Below are 16,753 nucleotides of genomic sequence, written 5' to 3'. Positions count from 1 at the left end.
TAGAGGAACTGAATTAAATATGTACACTGTTTTGAGCTGTATTGCCATTTTATTCATGTTAATTCTCCCAACACATATAGAACAGGGGATTTGTCTCCATTTTCTAGTGTTCTCATTTGTTTCTTGAAGCAGTGTTTTGTAGTTTTCTTTATCTAGGTCCTTAACTTCTTTAATTAAGTTGATTCAATGTATTTGAGTTTGCATGGCACTAATATGAATGGGATTGTTTTTTAAATGTCCATTGCTTCTCTATCATTCTTTGTGTAAAGAAGACCATTGATTTTTGTGTTTTAATTTTGTAGCCTGCAACTTTGCTATATGAATCAATTGTTTCTAGAAGCTTTTTACTAGTCTTTAGGGTTTTCCCAATACAGTAGTATATCATCTGCAAACAATGAGAGCCTGACTTCTTTCTTTCTTAACTGGATGACCTTGATATCTTTTTCTTGCCCAATTGCTATGGCGAGTACTTCAAGTACTGTGTAGAATATGAATGGTGAGAGTGGGCATCCTTGTCTTCTATTAGATTTTAGAGAAAAGGTTGTTAGTGTACCCCATTAAAATAGTATTTGCCATTGATTTTTGGTACATGGCCTTGATTATATTAAGAAAAAAAGTTTCTTCCATTCCATTTTGTTAAAAGTTTTTTTTTTTATCACGAATAGGTGTTAGACCTTATCAAATACTTTTTCTGCATCCAGTGATATGATCATACAGCTTTTATTTCTTTTTTTTGATATGGTACATAATGTTGAATTATTTTCCTATGTTAAATGATGCTTGCATTCCTGGAATTAAACCTACTTGCTCCTGGTGTATGACCTTCTTGATGAGGTGTTTGATCCTATTTGCCAGGATTTTGTTGAGGAACTTTGCATCTGTGTTCATCAGGGATATTTGTCTGTAATTTTTTATTTTGTTGTTTGTTTGTATCATCTCTGTTTGGTATTGGTGTCAGAGTGATGTTAGCATCATGAAAACTATTTGGAAGTGTATCTGTTTCTTCAATTTTCTCAAAGAGCACGGAAAGGTTGGTAGTAGTTCTTTTTGAAATGGTTGAAAGAAGTTATTAGTGAATCCATTCAAGCCTGAGCTTTTGTTTTTCAGAAGACTTTTGATTACCCTTTTAATTTCCTTATAAGTGATGGGTCTGTTTAGATATACTGGATCATACTGATTTAACCATGGGAGATTATAAGAGTCCAAGAATTTATCCATTTCTTCCAGCTTCTCATGTTCTGTGGCATAGTTTCTCAAAGTAGTCTCTAATTACCTTTTGGATCTCTATATTATCTGTAGTGTTTGCTCCCTTTTCACTTCTAATCTGGTTTATTAAGTTTCTCTTTCTCCCTTTCTTTGTGAGTTTTGCTAATGGTTTATCAATATTGTTTATTTTTTAAAATAACCAACTTTTATTTTGTTGATCTTTCAGATTGGTTTTTGGATTTCCACTTCATTGATTTCTGCTCTAAGCTTTGTTTTATTCCTTCTGTGTACCTATTTTGGGTCCATTTTGTTGACTATTTTTTAAATGTATAGGTTGTGTTATTAAGCTGTTTATGTAGGCCCTCTTTTTCCTTCCTGAGATGTGCTTGCAAAGCTATAAATTTCCCTCTTGTACCGCTTTTGCTGTGTCCCACAAATTCTGATAATTTGTGAATTCATTAGTATTTTTTCCAGGAATCTTTTGTTTTCCTCTCTGTTTTCATCTCTAATCCACTGGTGTTCAGTAGTAGCTGCTATATTTCCAGGTGTTAAAGTTTTCCTTCTGTGTCCTTTTGCAATTCACTTCTAATTTCAGTGCATTGTGATCTCAGAAGGTAGTCTGTACAATATTTATCCTCTGAATTTTATGGAGGTATGTTTTATGGGCAAGCATGTCGTCTATCCTGGAGAATGACCCATGTACAATGGAAATGGAAAAGAATGTGTGCCAATTTTCTGGGGATAGAGTGTTTTATATGTATATATATTAAATACTATTCTATTTGTCTACTTTCTTCCATTTCTCATTTCAGAGGTAGTATATTCCTGCTGGGTTTCAGTCTGATTAACCTATTAATGTGTGACAGGGCAGTGCTGAGGTATCCCACTATTATTGTGTTGCTATTGATGTCTTCTTTCAAATTTGTCAACAACTGTATTAAGTATTTTGCTGGTCCTTCATTGATTGTGTATATGTTTAGGAGTGCGATTTCTTCCTGTTGTACACATACCTTGATTATCATGAAATGCTCATCTTTTTTCCTTATACCTTTTATAAGTCTAAAGTTTAATATCACCTGATATTAATATGGCCACTCCAACTTTTTTTAGGGAGTTGTTTGCTTGGGTGATTGTCCTCCAATTTTTGATTTTTGAGTCTATGTTTGTTAGGGATATTCAGATGTAGGCAGCAGAATTTTGGATTCAGCTTTTTGTACCTTTTGCCACCCTATGTCTCTTAACTGGTTCATTTAGTCCACTGACATTGAGAGAGATAATTGTCATGGAATTTAGGGTCATCTTTATGTAGGAGCTTGATTTGTCTGTTGGTTTATCTTGTCTTAAAGTAGACTTTTCCATTTTTGTCTTAAGGCTGGCTTTGTAAAATTTCTGAGCTGTTGTTTATCCATGAAGCTATCTATACTTCAAACCTGACCATGAGTCTGGTGGGTGCAGTATTCTAGGCAAAGTATTCATTTAATTGAGTTTTCCACTATCTCCCACCACTACCTTCTGTCCTTGAGGGTTTCTTGTGACAGGTCTGCTGTAAATCGTAAGGATGCTCTTTTGAATATAAGTTCCTTTTTTGATCTTGCTGCTTTCAGTATTCTATCCCTATATGTGGGATTTCATTGTGACTTTGTTGGGATGCTTTCCTTTGGGTCTCTTTTAACTGGTACTCTTCAAGCATACAGGATTTGGCTGCATGCACTGTTCAGCTTTAGGAATGTCTCTACAATGATTTATTTGACTGTTGATACTTCCTGGGGATTTTTTTTTCCTGGGTTTCTGGTACTCTAATAATTTTTATGTCGTTTCTGTTGAGTTTATCAAAGACTTCTATTTTCATCTGTTTATATCTTTGAGTATTTTTTCATTGTCTGATCATTTGTTTTAAGGCTCTTTTCCATTTTCTTTTTTGGTATGGAGTTGTCATGTATCTCATCTCATTGCTGATTCGGTCCTCAGTTGCTGTTATTCTGTTAGAGAGGTATTCATTTCGTCTACTGAGATTTTTCAGTCCTGTTATTTCAGTTGGAGTTTTTTTAGTTTCTATTTTCATATCCTCTTGATTCTTATTTTTTGTCTGTTCAGGTCAATCTATGCTTTCTTTGAGTTCTATGAACATCCTTCACATTTCTTCTCTGAATTCCTTATCTGAGAGGCTAAATAGGTGGTTGGCACTTTACTGGTCTCAGAACTGCCATCTTCATTCTCTATGCATGGTGTTAGCCTGTGTTGTTTCCCCATTGTTATGTCTGTTGTTTGATGTTTTCTGTTTGTTGTGCTAGGGTTCATTGACTAGGATATGTGTGCAGCCATGGAGCAAAAGCGGAATGACTGGACTCCTCTGGCTCCACCCCTCTTGTGTGGTACTAGCACACCTCAGATCACGTAGCTTCCACAGATATTTCTGGGCAGATTCTGACATCAGCAGCTTGGAAGTTGGTTGTTTGCAACCAGGCTACATCATTCTTGAGTGAATCCAGCTCACCTCCAATCACGTGGCTTCTGCAGATGCATCATGGTGGGTTCAGGCGGAAGCAACTTAGAAGGCTGTTAGCTGCAATCAGGCTTGACCACACAACTTATAACACAATGTTTTTCACATAGTAAATCTTACTATTTTGCAATTAAATAAAAACTCAGAAACCATCAAGCCTAATATTTTCAACTTATAAATGAAGCCTCTCAAGCCCAAATTAGTGTAATGCATTCCATGACGAAACTAATGGCTGATAGTTTTTGATTTTTAGCTAAGAGCTCCTTGCAACAAACTGAGTGACAATGACAGAGAGTGATAATTAGAGTGACAGTTAGCAATTATTAAGCACCTATTGTCTGTAATTATCCATTTAATCATCCTAACTAGTCTATGAGATAGGTAAAATTATAATTTCAATTTTCTAATAATGAAAATGAAGTTTAGAGGAGAAATTAAATATACCCAAACTAATAACATGAAGATTCAGGTTCCAAAAATCAACCTGTCTCTATCACTTATTGACATTATTATATTACTATTGATTATTATTTGTAGAAAACAGATACTAAATTGAGAATCAACTACTGATAGCAAAGACAGCTTTATAATCCATAGAAGTTCATGGTAAAATATGCTGCAAATCATTGATATATCGTTTGTACAATCTCCCAAGAATTCCTAGAATCCTATCATAGCTATTCATGTCACGACATATTTCACAAGTCAATCCTACTTTTACTGCCTTCCATCCTCAGTGCTGACCATAGATCCAGAAACTAAGTTAACTGTTAAGTCAGTCATTTTTTAGTTATTCAGTAAATACTTAAGAAGTAAGTACTATATGTCAAGGTACCATGAGAGAATAAAAGGTGCCAAGGAGACAAGAAATCTTGAATGATTTTTAAAAGAGTCTCTAAGTGATATATTGTATACATTTTTCACAATTTCTATATAATCAAAATGTGTTTTTAATGTTTTTATTGAAACCATTATGATTTACAAAGTTCTTCATAGTTGGGTTTCAGGCATACAATGTTTCAGAGTCAATCCCACCAACAGTGTCGACCTCCCTCACCAATGTTCCCAAAGTATATCCCATGCACCATCTTTTGTCCCCGAGCCTGCCAGTATAACAAGCCCATTTTAAGTTTTTACTGTTAAAATTTGGGTCTCATGATTACATTGTTGTTGACTCTGGCTTGGATATTTAGTTCTGTCCTTTCTTGATACCACTAATGCACCTGAGACCTTTTGGGCTTTCCCCCATGTTTTCATATTTGTGTTTCTTCTCCTCCACTCAATTTCTTTCCTTCTCACTGTACTCTGGGGCCTTGAGTATTCTTGACTATTCCATTTACACTACTGCATTTCTTCATGCAGTTATTCTAAATATCACATAAAAGTAATATTCTGTATTTATTCCTCTTCTAGCTAACTTCGTTTAACATATCATCCAGTTCCATCCACGTAGCAACCAATTGCTACAACTCTGCAGTATTTCCAAATGTATACCACATCTTTTTGTTGGGGGGGGGACCCCCACACCTGGTGACACTAAGAAGTTACTCCTGGTTCCGCGCTCAGAAATCGCTCCTGGCTTGGGGGGACTATATGGGACTCTGGGGGATCGAACCAGGGTCCGTCCTAGGCTAGCACTGGCAAGGCAGACACCTCACTGCTCTGTGCCACCACTCTGGCCCCTATGTACCACATCATATCACTCCTCTGTTGTTGGTCATCTAGGTTGATTCCAACTCTTAGCTAATGTACCAGTGATGTGATAAATAGCAGTATGTACACATCCTTTTAGATCAGCGTTTTACTGTTCAGGAAATAAATATCCAAAAATGAGATTTCTGGGTCATATGGCAAGTAGATTCTTAGCTTACTGAGAACCCTCCATAATATTTTCCATAGGGATTGAAACAGGATGCTTTTCCATCAGCAGTGGATGAAGTTTTTTTTCTTACCACATCTCCACCAACAAAAATTGTTCCCATTATTTTTGATATGTGCCATTCTCACTAAAATGATAATCTTAATAAGATCCTCAAGATGATAATCTCAATGTTGTCTTTATTTGGATTTCCTTAGTAAGTGATGATGGACATGTTTTCATGTGCCCATTGGCCATGAAAAGGGAAGTGAAAGAGGAGTGCCTGTTCTTTTCCTCTCTCCATTTTTAGGTGTTTTTTTTTTTTTTTTTTTAGGTTTTGTGAAGTTAACCTTTGTGAGTATTTTGTATATCCTAGATAACAACCCTTTATCTGATAACTTGAATACAAATATTTTATCCCACTCAGTTAGCTGTCTTTTAATTTTAGCCTGTGTTTCTTCTGCCATACAAAAACTTTTTAGTTTCATGTAGTACCATTTATTCAAATCTGATTCTATAGCCCACTGGAATCCTATCATTGAAGACTTCATTGAGGTCTAAATTTGAAGTGTTTTCCTCAGTGAACTTTATGGATTCAGGTTTAATCTCAAGGTCTTTAATCCATTTTGAATTGACTTCTCTGTAAGGTTGTGAGATATGGATCAATTGTTAATTAGTTACACATGGTTATCCAATTGTCCCACCATCACTTTTTGAAGAGACTGTCTATATTCCATGTCAAGTTCTTGGGTGCTTTTTGTCAAAGATTAACTGACCATATATTTGGAGGTTTGTCACTGGATAGTCTCTTTTGACCCATTGGTCTGAAAATCTGTCTTGGTTGCAATATCATGTGCTGTGTAATCTCTCTGGCCCATGAAAACACACATAGTCTAATTAAGAAAAACTATTAGGGGTCAAGCTAGCAAAAAAAGTAGAATTTTAGAATTAATAGTTGAAGGTAGGAGAAAGAAAAGGACAATGAGACCTTACTTCATTTCCCAGGATGGGAAGTCGACAGTCTGCAGACTGTGGCATCCGGACTCATAATTAAGGTATTATCTTAAGTCACATGGGAACAAGTTCCCATTGAGAATGGCATTTTAAAAGACTAGATTTGGTGCCACTGATCAATTTAAAGAAATTGAAGAATATGTGTCATGTCAGAGCTTTTAACAACACTGGGCAGTCTATAAAGAAAATAGGGCTAACTCTGTCCTTTGCTATAATGTGAAGATCAAGAATCCAAATAAAGATAAATCTTAGTGAAGTTCAATAGTAATAATCCTAGTCTGTAACTGAATAGCACAGTGAGAGAGGTATAAAATAAAGAAGTATCAAGTAAATAAGCTGATAAGTACTAGCTGTCTTCAACATCTCACTATTTATCCTTGGTACATGTACTGAGACACACTGTTGACCTCAACCTTATCCTGAAGCTTCCATTACCTCAACCTTTCCTGGAGAGAATAGCTGTTAGCTCTACTGTGCTCCAGTCCTTATTGAATCTTGACTCAGATCTAAATCACAACTTCTTTAAGTATTTCCACTTGAGGTTCCCTTAAACCAAATTTTTATGTGAAGCTGGATATATAAGTATACAAAATAGATACACAAATCAAACATGTACTGATGCTACATCATAAATAAATTTGTGGAAAAGCCAAAAAAATTAAATTACAGTCTGAAAGGCTGAGACTAAAACACAAGATGAATTCAAGGGTGATAAACAAAGTAAGAGTAGAGAAGAAAAGAGCTGCAGTCAGAAGAAAACTTAGGAGATTCCTAAGGAGGCTCAACAAAAACTGCAAAATGTGTATTACTATTCAAGGTGACCAAACAATTCTAATTGACAAACTATTTATTAAAAAACATCTTACAGTAGAAGCTTAGCTTAATGCACTAGATAGAAGATATTTTAATAGATTTCTCAGTTGGCTGATACAGATACAGGTTAAGGACTGGCTGCCTTGTTATTTAAAGACCAAAACTCTCTTTACATAACATAAGCTTCAAAGGTTGCAAGAGAAGAATGATTGTTTGGATCAGTCACATGTGCTTTCCTTATATTCCTCACCAGGGTCCTAAGGACACTTCTCTCTACCATACACATCAGGAAGAGATTGGTAAAGGGATATCTAGCCCCTCGAGAGACTCCGTTTAAGTGACCAAAGGTAGATAATGACCTATGGAATTGGAGAGTCAAGGTCTACAGACAAACAAAAAGAAAAGAGTATAGTAATCTCACATAAAAGCTATCAAAATTAAGGTTCAGAGAGAACATTATTTAGTGGAGTTGCCCAATGGCAATACTTTGAACAATACATTTGTCTAGTCCAACCTCTATGGAAAGCAATATGGAGATTCCTCCAAAATCTGGAAATTGAGCTCCCATTCGACCCAGCTATTCCACTCCTAGGGATATACCCTAAGAACATAAGAACACAATACAATAACCCCTTCCTCACACCTATATTTATTGCAGCACTATTCACAATAGCCAGACTCTGGAAACAACCAAGATGCCCTTCAACAGATGAATGGCTAAAGAAACTGTGGTACATATACACAATGGAATATTATGCAGCCGTCAGGAGAGATGAAGTAATGAAATTTTCCTATACATGGATGTACATGGAATCTATCATGCTGAGTGAAATAAGAAGGAGAGAGAGAGAGAGAGATGCAGAATAGTCTCACTCATCTACGGGTTTTAAGAAAAATAAAAGTCATTTTTGCAACAATCCTCAGAGACAATGAGAGGAGGGATGAACTTCCAGCTCACTTCATAAAGCTTACCACAAAGAGTGGTGAGTGCAGTTATAGAAATAACTACACTGAGAACTACCATAATCATGTGAATGAATGAGGGAACTGGAAAGCCTGTCTGGAGTACAGGTGGGGGTGGGGTGGGATGGAGGGAGATTTGGGACATTGGTGGTGGGAATGTTGCACTGGTGAAGGGGGATGTTCTTTACATGACTGAAACCTAATCACAATCATATGTGTAATCAAGATGTTTAAATAAAGAAACAAAAAGAAAAAAAGAGTAACCCCTGAGCACTGCTGGGTGTGCTCAAACAAAACAAAACAAAATATTACACATAAATAAAAACCTATTAAAAAAAGATCTGCCTGATTAATTATCACTAAAATAGTTGAGTCAGAGGAGAACCCGCTCTACAAAGGAACATGTAGCAATAGATTTAATGAATATATACAAAAAGATGGAGATGCTCAAACTTTACAACAGCTACTAGTTACTGATGTAAGAGCTCAAACAAATCCTATACATATGCAGGAGGTTACGTGATCTTTCTGTGAGAGTGGGGACTTTATGATGCTGATGTGATGGTGTATTAGCCTCTAATTTATCATTTGAAGCTCAGTGAAATCTGATGATGTTTTTCTAAATCTTGAGTTTTGACAAATTGTAGCACTTTAACTCACTCATCTGTGAGAGTTTTAAGGATGAAGAAATGGAAGATGTTGGAGATATAGTTTCTTTTCACATGAGTAACCAAAACTAGATTAACTGGATCATTAAAGAACTGAGAATATATCAGCATTCTCTTCAACAGTAATTTGTAACAGTAATTCCAATTTATTAGGAAAAAAAATTCTGCTGGATCTTGAAAAATGATTTTACGACTAAATATTTTAATGCATTTGTTACATTTCCTTGCAATTAATATATTCTCAGGATTCACTTAATTATGCAATATTTTTAATGTGTCATTTTTCAGAATAATTTAGGAAACTTAGAAGGTAAGTGAAAACTAAAAATATTTCAGGTTAACCATATAAAAATGGAAAGGAGAAAGGAGGTAGGAAATAGGAAGAACATACATAAAGGCAAAAATATCATTTTCAAGGTGTAAAGTAAATTTTACATGCTGTCTGATTTATTTTCATAACAATAATGTAAGACAAATATAGCAAGGATTAGTGTGTCTAGCTTATTGATGATTCAGACAAGTTAAATGAATTGATTCATTTCCATTTGTCATACAGGTATATGTCTGTTTCCAAATGATCTCTGTCACAAATTTCAATTTTATAACTGACCTGAGATTCCCATTAAATTGCAGAATTTCTTCTAAAAACACGAATCTAATAAAGCCACCTATTTAAAATTCATGGTATCTGGGTGGAGAGATAGGATGGGGTAAAGTGCTTGCCTTTTATACAGCATATGGTCCCCTAAGTATGGCCAGGAATGATCCCTAAGCATAGCTGGGTGTGGCCAAAACACTAAACCCTGCCAAAATAGAATAAAAATTATTTCCTATTTAATCCCTAGCCTTCAAGATGTACAGAGAAGAAATTCTATGCACAGGTTTACTAAATAAATGAACAAATTACTGACTTAAGACTAAGAATAAACAGTTGAGTTCTTCTAGATACCTGCTTCAGAATATACAAGGGAAAGCTTAGAAAAATTCCAAATAGGCTCAGTCTGAACCTGGCAGTGCAGGAATGTCACCATGGTCCAAGCCTGATCAAGGTGGCAATAATTAGGCTATCAAGATTGGCTGGTGTTAGAAACCAGTTTCTCTGCCAGGGCCCATAGCTCTCATATCCAAAGCCAAATATAAGAGCTACAAACATATGTAGAAGCAAGATTAAACCCATGCAGGACAGCAATATTCAGATATCACTGTCATCTTCATCAAAAAACTCAACATAAATTATAGAGTTTCTGCTTTCAGTATTAAAAGCTATTGCACCTTTACCACCACCAAAGTGTCAACGGTCTTCTACCCTTGTGTTACTTCTGTCTGCCTCTTCTGAATTAATATTTTTCCAGGTAAATTTACTATTTTTTTCACATCTCTTAAACTCCTAGAAACTTTTACCATAAATATATTTGTTTTGGTGACCAGTCAGTAGGAACAGTGTAACAATAATATTTCTGTTAGGCAACAGTACCCTAATGAATAGTTTTATCTTTTATAAACAACTGACCAAAGTAACTGATAACTGGAAAAAGCATTTAAAATGAGAATTAGGAAACCATTTAGTTCTGGGTTATGTCTTTCAGGACAATGATGGAAGTTTGATAGACAAAAAGCACAGTCTAATGGTTTATACTAAATAAAAGGCCTTCTTCAAACCAACTGATTAACATACAATAGACAGTTTGAGCAATCTGCAAAAGATCTGAAGTGGTTGGTTATTTCTTAACTATCATTGATGTTGCCAATTATAATAGGGGAAGCTATTATTTATTGCTGATGTATTACCTTACTAGTCATAAAATAAAATTCTTTCACAAGTGGTTTCATTTTGTTCTCACTACATGTCTGTGATTGTACTATTATGATGCCTATGTAATAAATGAACTGTGAGAGGTTAACAAATTAGCACATGGTCACACCAAAAGTAATGGTGACTTGATTACATCTGACTGGGCTGACTCTAAAATATCTTTCTTCTTAATGACTATATATGCTATATATTGCATCATCTTGGAATGCATATAATATCGTTCTGCATTTGGAATCTCATAAAGTAAGAGCCCAGCCTCAAACATGCCAGATATATTCACATTCCATTTTGTCCAAAGTTTGATTTCTTTCAGGACATATACAGTTCTTCCAAGGACTACAGACAATAGGAAAAATGCCTCATATGCGCACCACTGGGTAGAAAGATGTAAGTGTTAATTATCTTGTCATTTGGGACCGCTTTTATACGCCTCTGTATAGTTCCTTGAATCTTATGTATCATTTCTGCAAGATTTTTTTTATAAACCACTGAGCATCTAAAGAAAAAAATGAGGGGGATGGTATAGAAAAAGACAGAATTTTCTTTTAAAGTAAAACAAATGTCCATAGAAACTTTCTTGACAGACAAATTACTGTCAATCAGAAGTGAAAGATTATATTATAAATCAATGAATTTTAGAAGCTCCACATAATGTGTAGAGAAAATTTACAGAGGTAACACGGTTATTGGGGCCTCTGTCACACCCTACAAATGTAAGTTTCAACCTGCTCCTTGGTCTGAAAATCAATGGCAAATACCAAATGGCTTTTCAGATAAGAGAATGACTCTTTGGGATCCCTTTCATAGGCCTAAAGAACTGTTTGTCCCCAGTTTCTTTTATTAACTCCTCACTTCTTAGTTTTCTTTAAAAGCTGTTTTGTTTCCTGTTAAAGCACTAATGCCAATAATTTTCTTAAGTAGAAGCTGCCTAGTTTTCCATGGTAAGGGACATAAAATGTATTTCAGAAGCAAGCCATCACAATGGGCATTTACCTTAATCATCAGTACTTCTCTCATTCCATCACACCTGCTCTTCAAGGCATATATATATATATATATATATATATATATATATATATATATACATATATATACACATACACATACACATATATATGTTATATGTTTATATATTACTTATCATATATATTACTTATCTTAGCTTAATCAAAATTGTAGTTACTCATAATTTTTCACTAAATTTTGTATTTAACCAAAGCCCTTTTCTTTATAGCAGAAATCAGCCAGGGTAACTTCATACACAGTTTTAAGAAGCAATCTTCAACTGTCCAGACAATCCTTCTTTTCATTCTCCTAGTATATAACTAGTTAAGACAGAGGTAGGTGGGCCCAGAGAGATAGCACAGCGGCGTTTGCCTTGCAAGCAGCCGATCCAGGACCTAAGATGGTTGGTTCGAATCCCGGTATCCCATATGGTCCCCCATGCCTGCCAGGAGCTGTTTCTGAGCAGACAGCCAGGAGTAACTCCTGAGCACCACCGGGTGTGGCCCAAAAAAAAAAAAAAAAAGACAGAGGTAGGCAAATATAATTTTGGCTAACTGCAAGCAAGGGATCTGGTGGGTAACTTCAACAAATAATTCTGTGATTGCTAGATGGTATCATCATGTTTGGATATAATTTCTGAAATCGTCTTTCTTTCTAAATGAATTATGATTTTAATTTTCTTTCTGTTCTTCACACACACACAAATTTTCACAGATAAAGCCATCACTTGAACCAAAACTTTAAAATAAGCCTTGAAGAAGATAGTGTATTCTATTACTGGTCATGTACTGGATGGAGTAATTGTAAGGAAATTCATCTCCTCATTAAAAAAAAAAGATAATAGAGTGGACAAAACATTTTCAGGAAATCTTTTGATATAGGACAACAATCAATGCAGGACTATGCTCTCTGAAAGGCAGAAAATCTATCAGGAAAGCAGCCCCAAAGAGTTTCCAGGCTGTGCTAGAAAGGAGTCAAAGGGAAATAACTCAGATAAAACATGTTATCTGAACTGAACAGTAACAGGTTGTAGTCCAGAATTCCAAAACATCTAGTATTTGCTGGGCTAAGAACTGGAGAAGAGGCAATTGTAAAATATATAAGCACTCAGAAAAACTACTTGGGAAAGGTATCCTTAAAGATGAAGCTTAATCCCTACATGTATGGGCAGCAACTACCAAAGCCTGGAAAAGGACCACCAGAAATGGGTAAAAAGATTTGTGGAGATCTGATACAAGTGGACATACAGATTTTATTTTCCTATCAGTCAGAGTTGAAAGAACACCAAAAAGTGAGGCATGGACAAATCAAAAGATACAGCTTTAGATTTGGGGTTAAATAAGACAAAAGGACAAAATAAAAACCCACTATCCTATATTCTTTTGTTGGTGGGGGGGGGGGCTTGGTGGGAAGTGGGGGTATAGGGCTCACACCTGGCTCTGTATTCAATTTTAATTTCTGGCAGTGTTGTGGGGGTGGGATCCCATATGTGGTGTCAAGGATCAACCTGATTGGCCACATGTAAGGCAAAAATCCTACCTATTCATTGTACTCTTTCTCCAGTCTATCCTACATTTATAAAGCCAGTTAAATAAAAGATCTACCTTCAAATAAAATGAATACAATGGCATAAAATCTTAAAAGTTATGTATCAGGACTTTCCTGTGTAGTTTCTCCATTCTATGGGATTCAGCTTCTTTACAATATGGGAGCCCTTGGGTAGGGGGACATGCATTTTTTGTTTATGATCTAGCCACAAAAGGTCACTGCTGCCATATTCTATTGGTTATAATCAGGTCACAAAAGTAGCCAGATTCAAGGGGAGAATTATGTTATTTCATAATAGGATGGTTTCAAGGTAGGAAAATAAAATGTAGACATCTTTGAATAATGCACTAAGATCCTCAATTCTAAGTATCATTTCCTTTTAATTTAAAAACTTGCTTTTTCATAGATGTTGTGGTACAGGTCCCTGATTTCTCTTAATTTTAAAGAAATTTTTTCCATATTACAGAATTTTAGATTTACAGGATTTCATCCCCACCCTGAAAAGATGCTCTAGTACCTTCTGATTACCGTATTTCTGATAATAGCAATATTTATCTTTTTTTTGCTTATGTAATTTTAGTATATTTAAGTGTTTTTAAATCCTTTCATCTTCCTCTCTCCCTCGGTACTTTCTATTAAAACTGGACAATATTCTATCTATAGTCACACATTATATTCATCTGGTCTTCTAAATTAATAAATGTACTTAGTTTTCTAAAGGCCCATCTGCTATATTCAACATTTATATTATAAGGGAGTCTATTTCTAGGACTTTGCTTTCTTCCATAGACGTTTTCTTCTAAACATGGGTTACGTTTTCTGATTTCTTTGCATGTAAAATTTTAGTTTTATGCTCTGAAATGTGGAAGTTATATGACAAATTCTAAAATTCTTTCTGTGGCCTCTTGTTTCAAAGTCTATTGAGGGGATCTAGAGAAAGAAGCAGGTAAGGTACTAGCCTTGCACATGGCAAACCCAGGATCAATCCCTGGCATTCCATAAGGTCCCCTGAGTCCCACCAAAAGTGATACCTTAGCAAAGAGCCAGAAGAAACTCCTGAGTACACCTGATTGTACAAAAAAACTAACAAAAAACCCAAAAAGGAAAGTCTATTGAGATTTTAGGGACAAAAACCTTTATCTTAACAAGAACTGTTCGTTAGTATATTCTGTTAAGACTCTCAAGACTCTAGAGTCTTGAGTAGTACTTTTAGGTCCACACCTTTGGCATAAAATGTTTATCTCTCATCAGATCCTTCAGAATTTTCTTTTTCTCTGGTACTCTGACCTCTGACATTGCTATTCAGCTAGGAGATTCTCAGTGGTCTTACTCTAAGTTTCTTAACACTTTGCCATGAACTTGGCTAGCCCTTCAAGCTGTTTCATTCAACAGTGCCTTTCTCTGGTACCTTACTTGACAAACTTCCTGCTTGACTTTCCAATATTCCAATCTCTCTCTTTTTTTAAAAAAATTTTTTTTGCCTGTTTTATTTAGGCTCTATTTTCCCATGATATTTTGAGAATTTTCCAAGACTTGTATCTTTCATAAATCTAATCTCTGAAGGATTACAGCCTACTGCTACCCTATACATGAAAAAGTTGCTTCACATAGTTAATCTAATTTTCAGATGCTTATGGCAGAAAGGTGGTTTTGATAACCTGTTCCTCTGTGATGGCTGGATTTAGGAGTCTCTATTAATCATTTTCTTTTAAATTGAAGCTGGAGAGATATGCAGCACATTCCAGGTTCAATTCCCAGTACTCCATATGGTTCTCTGAGCATCATGAGGAGTAATTACTTAGTGCAGAGCCAAAAGTAAGCCCTGAATGCAGCCCTCTGTGGCTCAAAAACAAAAATAGAAGAAGCCTAGCTAATAAAATCCTAATTTCTAACTATCAAATACCACTGTGGTAGCTTAGTGGATAGGATATTTGTCTGGCATGCAGCGGACCAGAGTTTGATCCCATATGGTCCCCCGAGCCTTATGAGGAGATCCAGGAGTAAGACCTGATCATCACCAGGTGTGTCTCCCCCCCCCCCCCGCACCAAAATAAGTTTAGAACTTTGTTTCCTATAATTGAAAGCATTGCTGATTGACAAATGCACATATACCACAAGTTCTTCAGATTACTAAAAGTTTGCAGAAAAGATGTAAAATTAGCTAAAAAAATAACAAAAAAGAAATAGCTGGCAATAGCATATATATGTGTGTATATATACACATTTAAATTTTTAGACTAATCATATTTTCTTTATTGACTCTTAAATGCATATCTACTTTATATCCTTTTTTATATTAAAACTTCCTTGTGGCTATATTTTCATTCCATATATGAACTTAGGGGCCCTGGAGGGTTCAAATTGGTAAAGATTCTATTTTTCAATGTTCTATAAATGATCTCTCTCATTTAAATATTCTTTGATGCAATCAGGAAGAGCTGTGTAAGACTGCACGCATGAAGGTGAAACAAACAAGCACTGTCTTACGTTCACATTCTCTGACATCCAGGTTGAACTGCTGTAGTGCTCCCAAAGTAAGCTGCCGTACTTCAGCTTCCAGTAAAAGCTGCATCAAGGATGTAGCTAAATGCTTGCAAGCTGACATGCATGCTGTCTGGGCCACCTTTCCCTGAAATGCAAGAGTGTAAACTATGTTAGTAGATTCAAATGGAAATTTTAACAAAAATTAGTTTCTTTCTTAAATGATCAATGTCCTTACGTTTCTTTCATGATATACCCAAACTCAAATAACTTTCAACTTGAGAGCAATCATCTTCAATATTAGCTCCATCACCATCAGTATGGTGGTATAACTTTTAAGTGAAAATTCAGAAAGTTAAGCTATTTTAAGTAAGAAACATTTTTTCCCAAATCAACAATAAACAGTATTAAAAATTAATAAAACGTAAAGAGTTTTTCATTGAGAATAAATTTCAAAGTTTTCTTCCAAAACTAATGTAATTATTAAAAGGTAAATGTATATACCACAATCTACAACTTAATTAAAAATCATACTATTTTCTGTCTTATCATTTGACACATATAAAATGAAAAGCATGGGTGCTAAAAAGAGAGGTGAGGTGGTAAAGTGTCTTGCATCCCACTGAAACTGTTTTAAATACCAGACATGGCATATAGCCCCACTAAACACCACTGGGGTCACTCATGAGCAAAAAGCCAGGACTAGTCCCTGACTTCTACTGGTGTGGCTCAACCCCTCCCACTAAAAGAGAGAAAAATATGGCATAGCAAGTTTCCTGGAAAGATTTTTATCATTTTAGAAACCTAACACCAATGTTAAAGAACACCAACTTTAACTTTGAAAATATATTAAGCATAAAGGAATGTATTTTTTATCACCT

At 35.3% G+C, this 16,753-nt stretch overlaps 1 protein-coding gene across 1 annotated transcript in view; it reads right to left on the bottom strand.

The window, feature by feature from the left end:
• The window catches only part of EXOC6B (exocyst complex component 6B), a 604,019-nt gene that overhangs the window by 156,376 nt on the left and 430,890 nt on the right, over positions 1 to 16,753 (bottom strand). Inside the window, exon 19 of the mRNA XM_049785045.1 lies at positions 15,879 to 16,020. Coding sequence (XP_049641002.1) covers positions 15,879 to 16,020 — 142 coding nt within the window. The remainder of the gene's footprint in view (positions 1 to 15,878; positions 16,021 to 16,753) is intronic.

Source organism: Suncus etruscus, chromosome 12 (genome assembly GCF_024139225.1).
Source record: "Suncus etruscus isolate mSunEtr1 chromosome 12, mSunEtr1.pri.cur, whole genome shotgun sequence".
Classification (NCBI taxonomy): domain Eukaryota; kingdom Metazoa; phylum Chordata; class Mammalia; order Eulipotyphla; family Soricidae; genus Suncus; species Suncus etruscus.
Note: the sequence above shows the minus strand (reverse complement) of the source record. Positions and strands in the feature narration are given on the sequence as shown.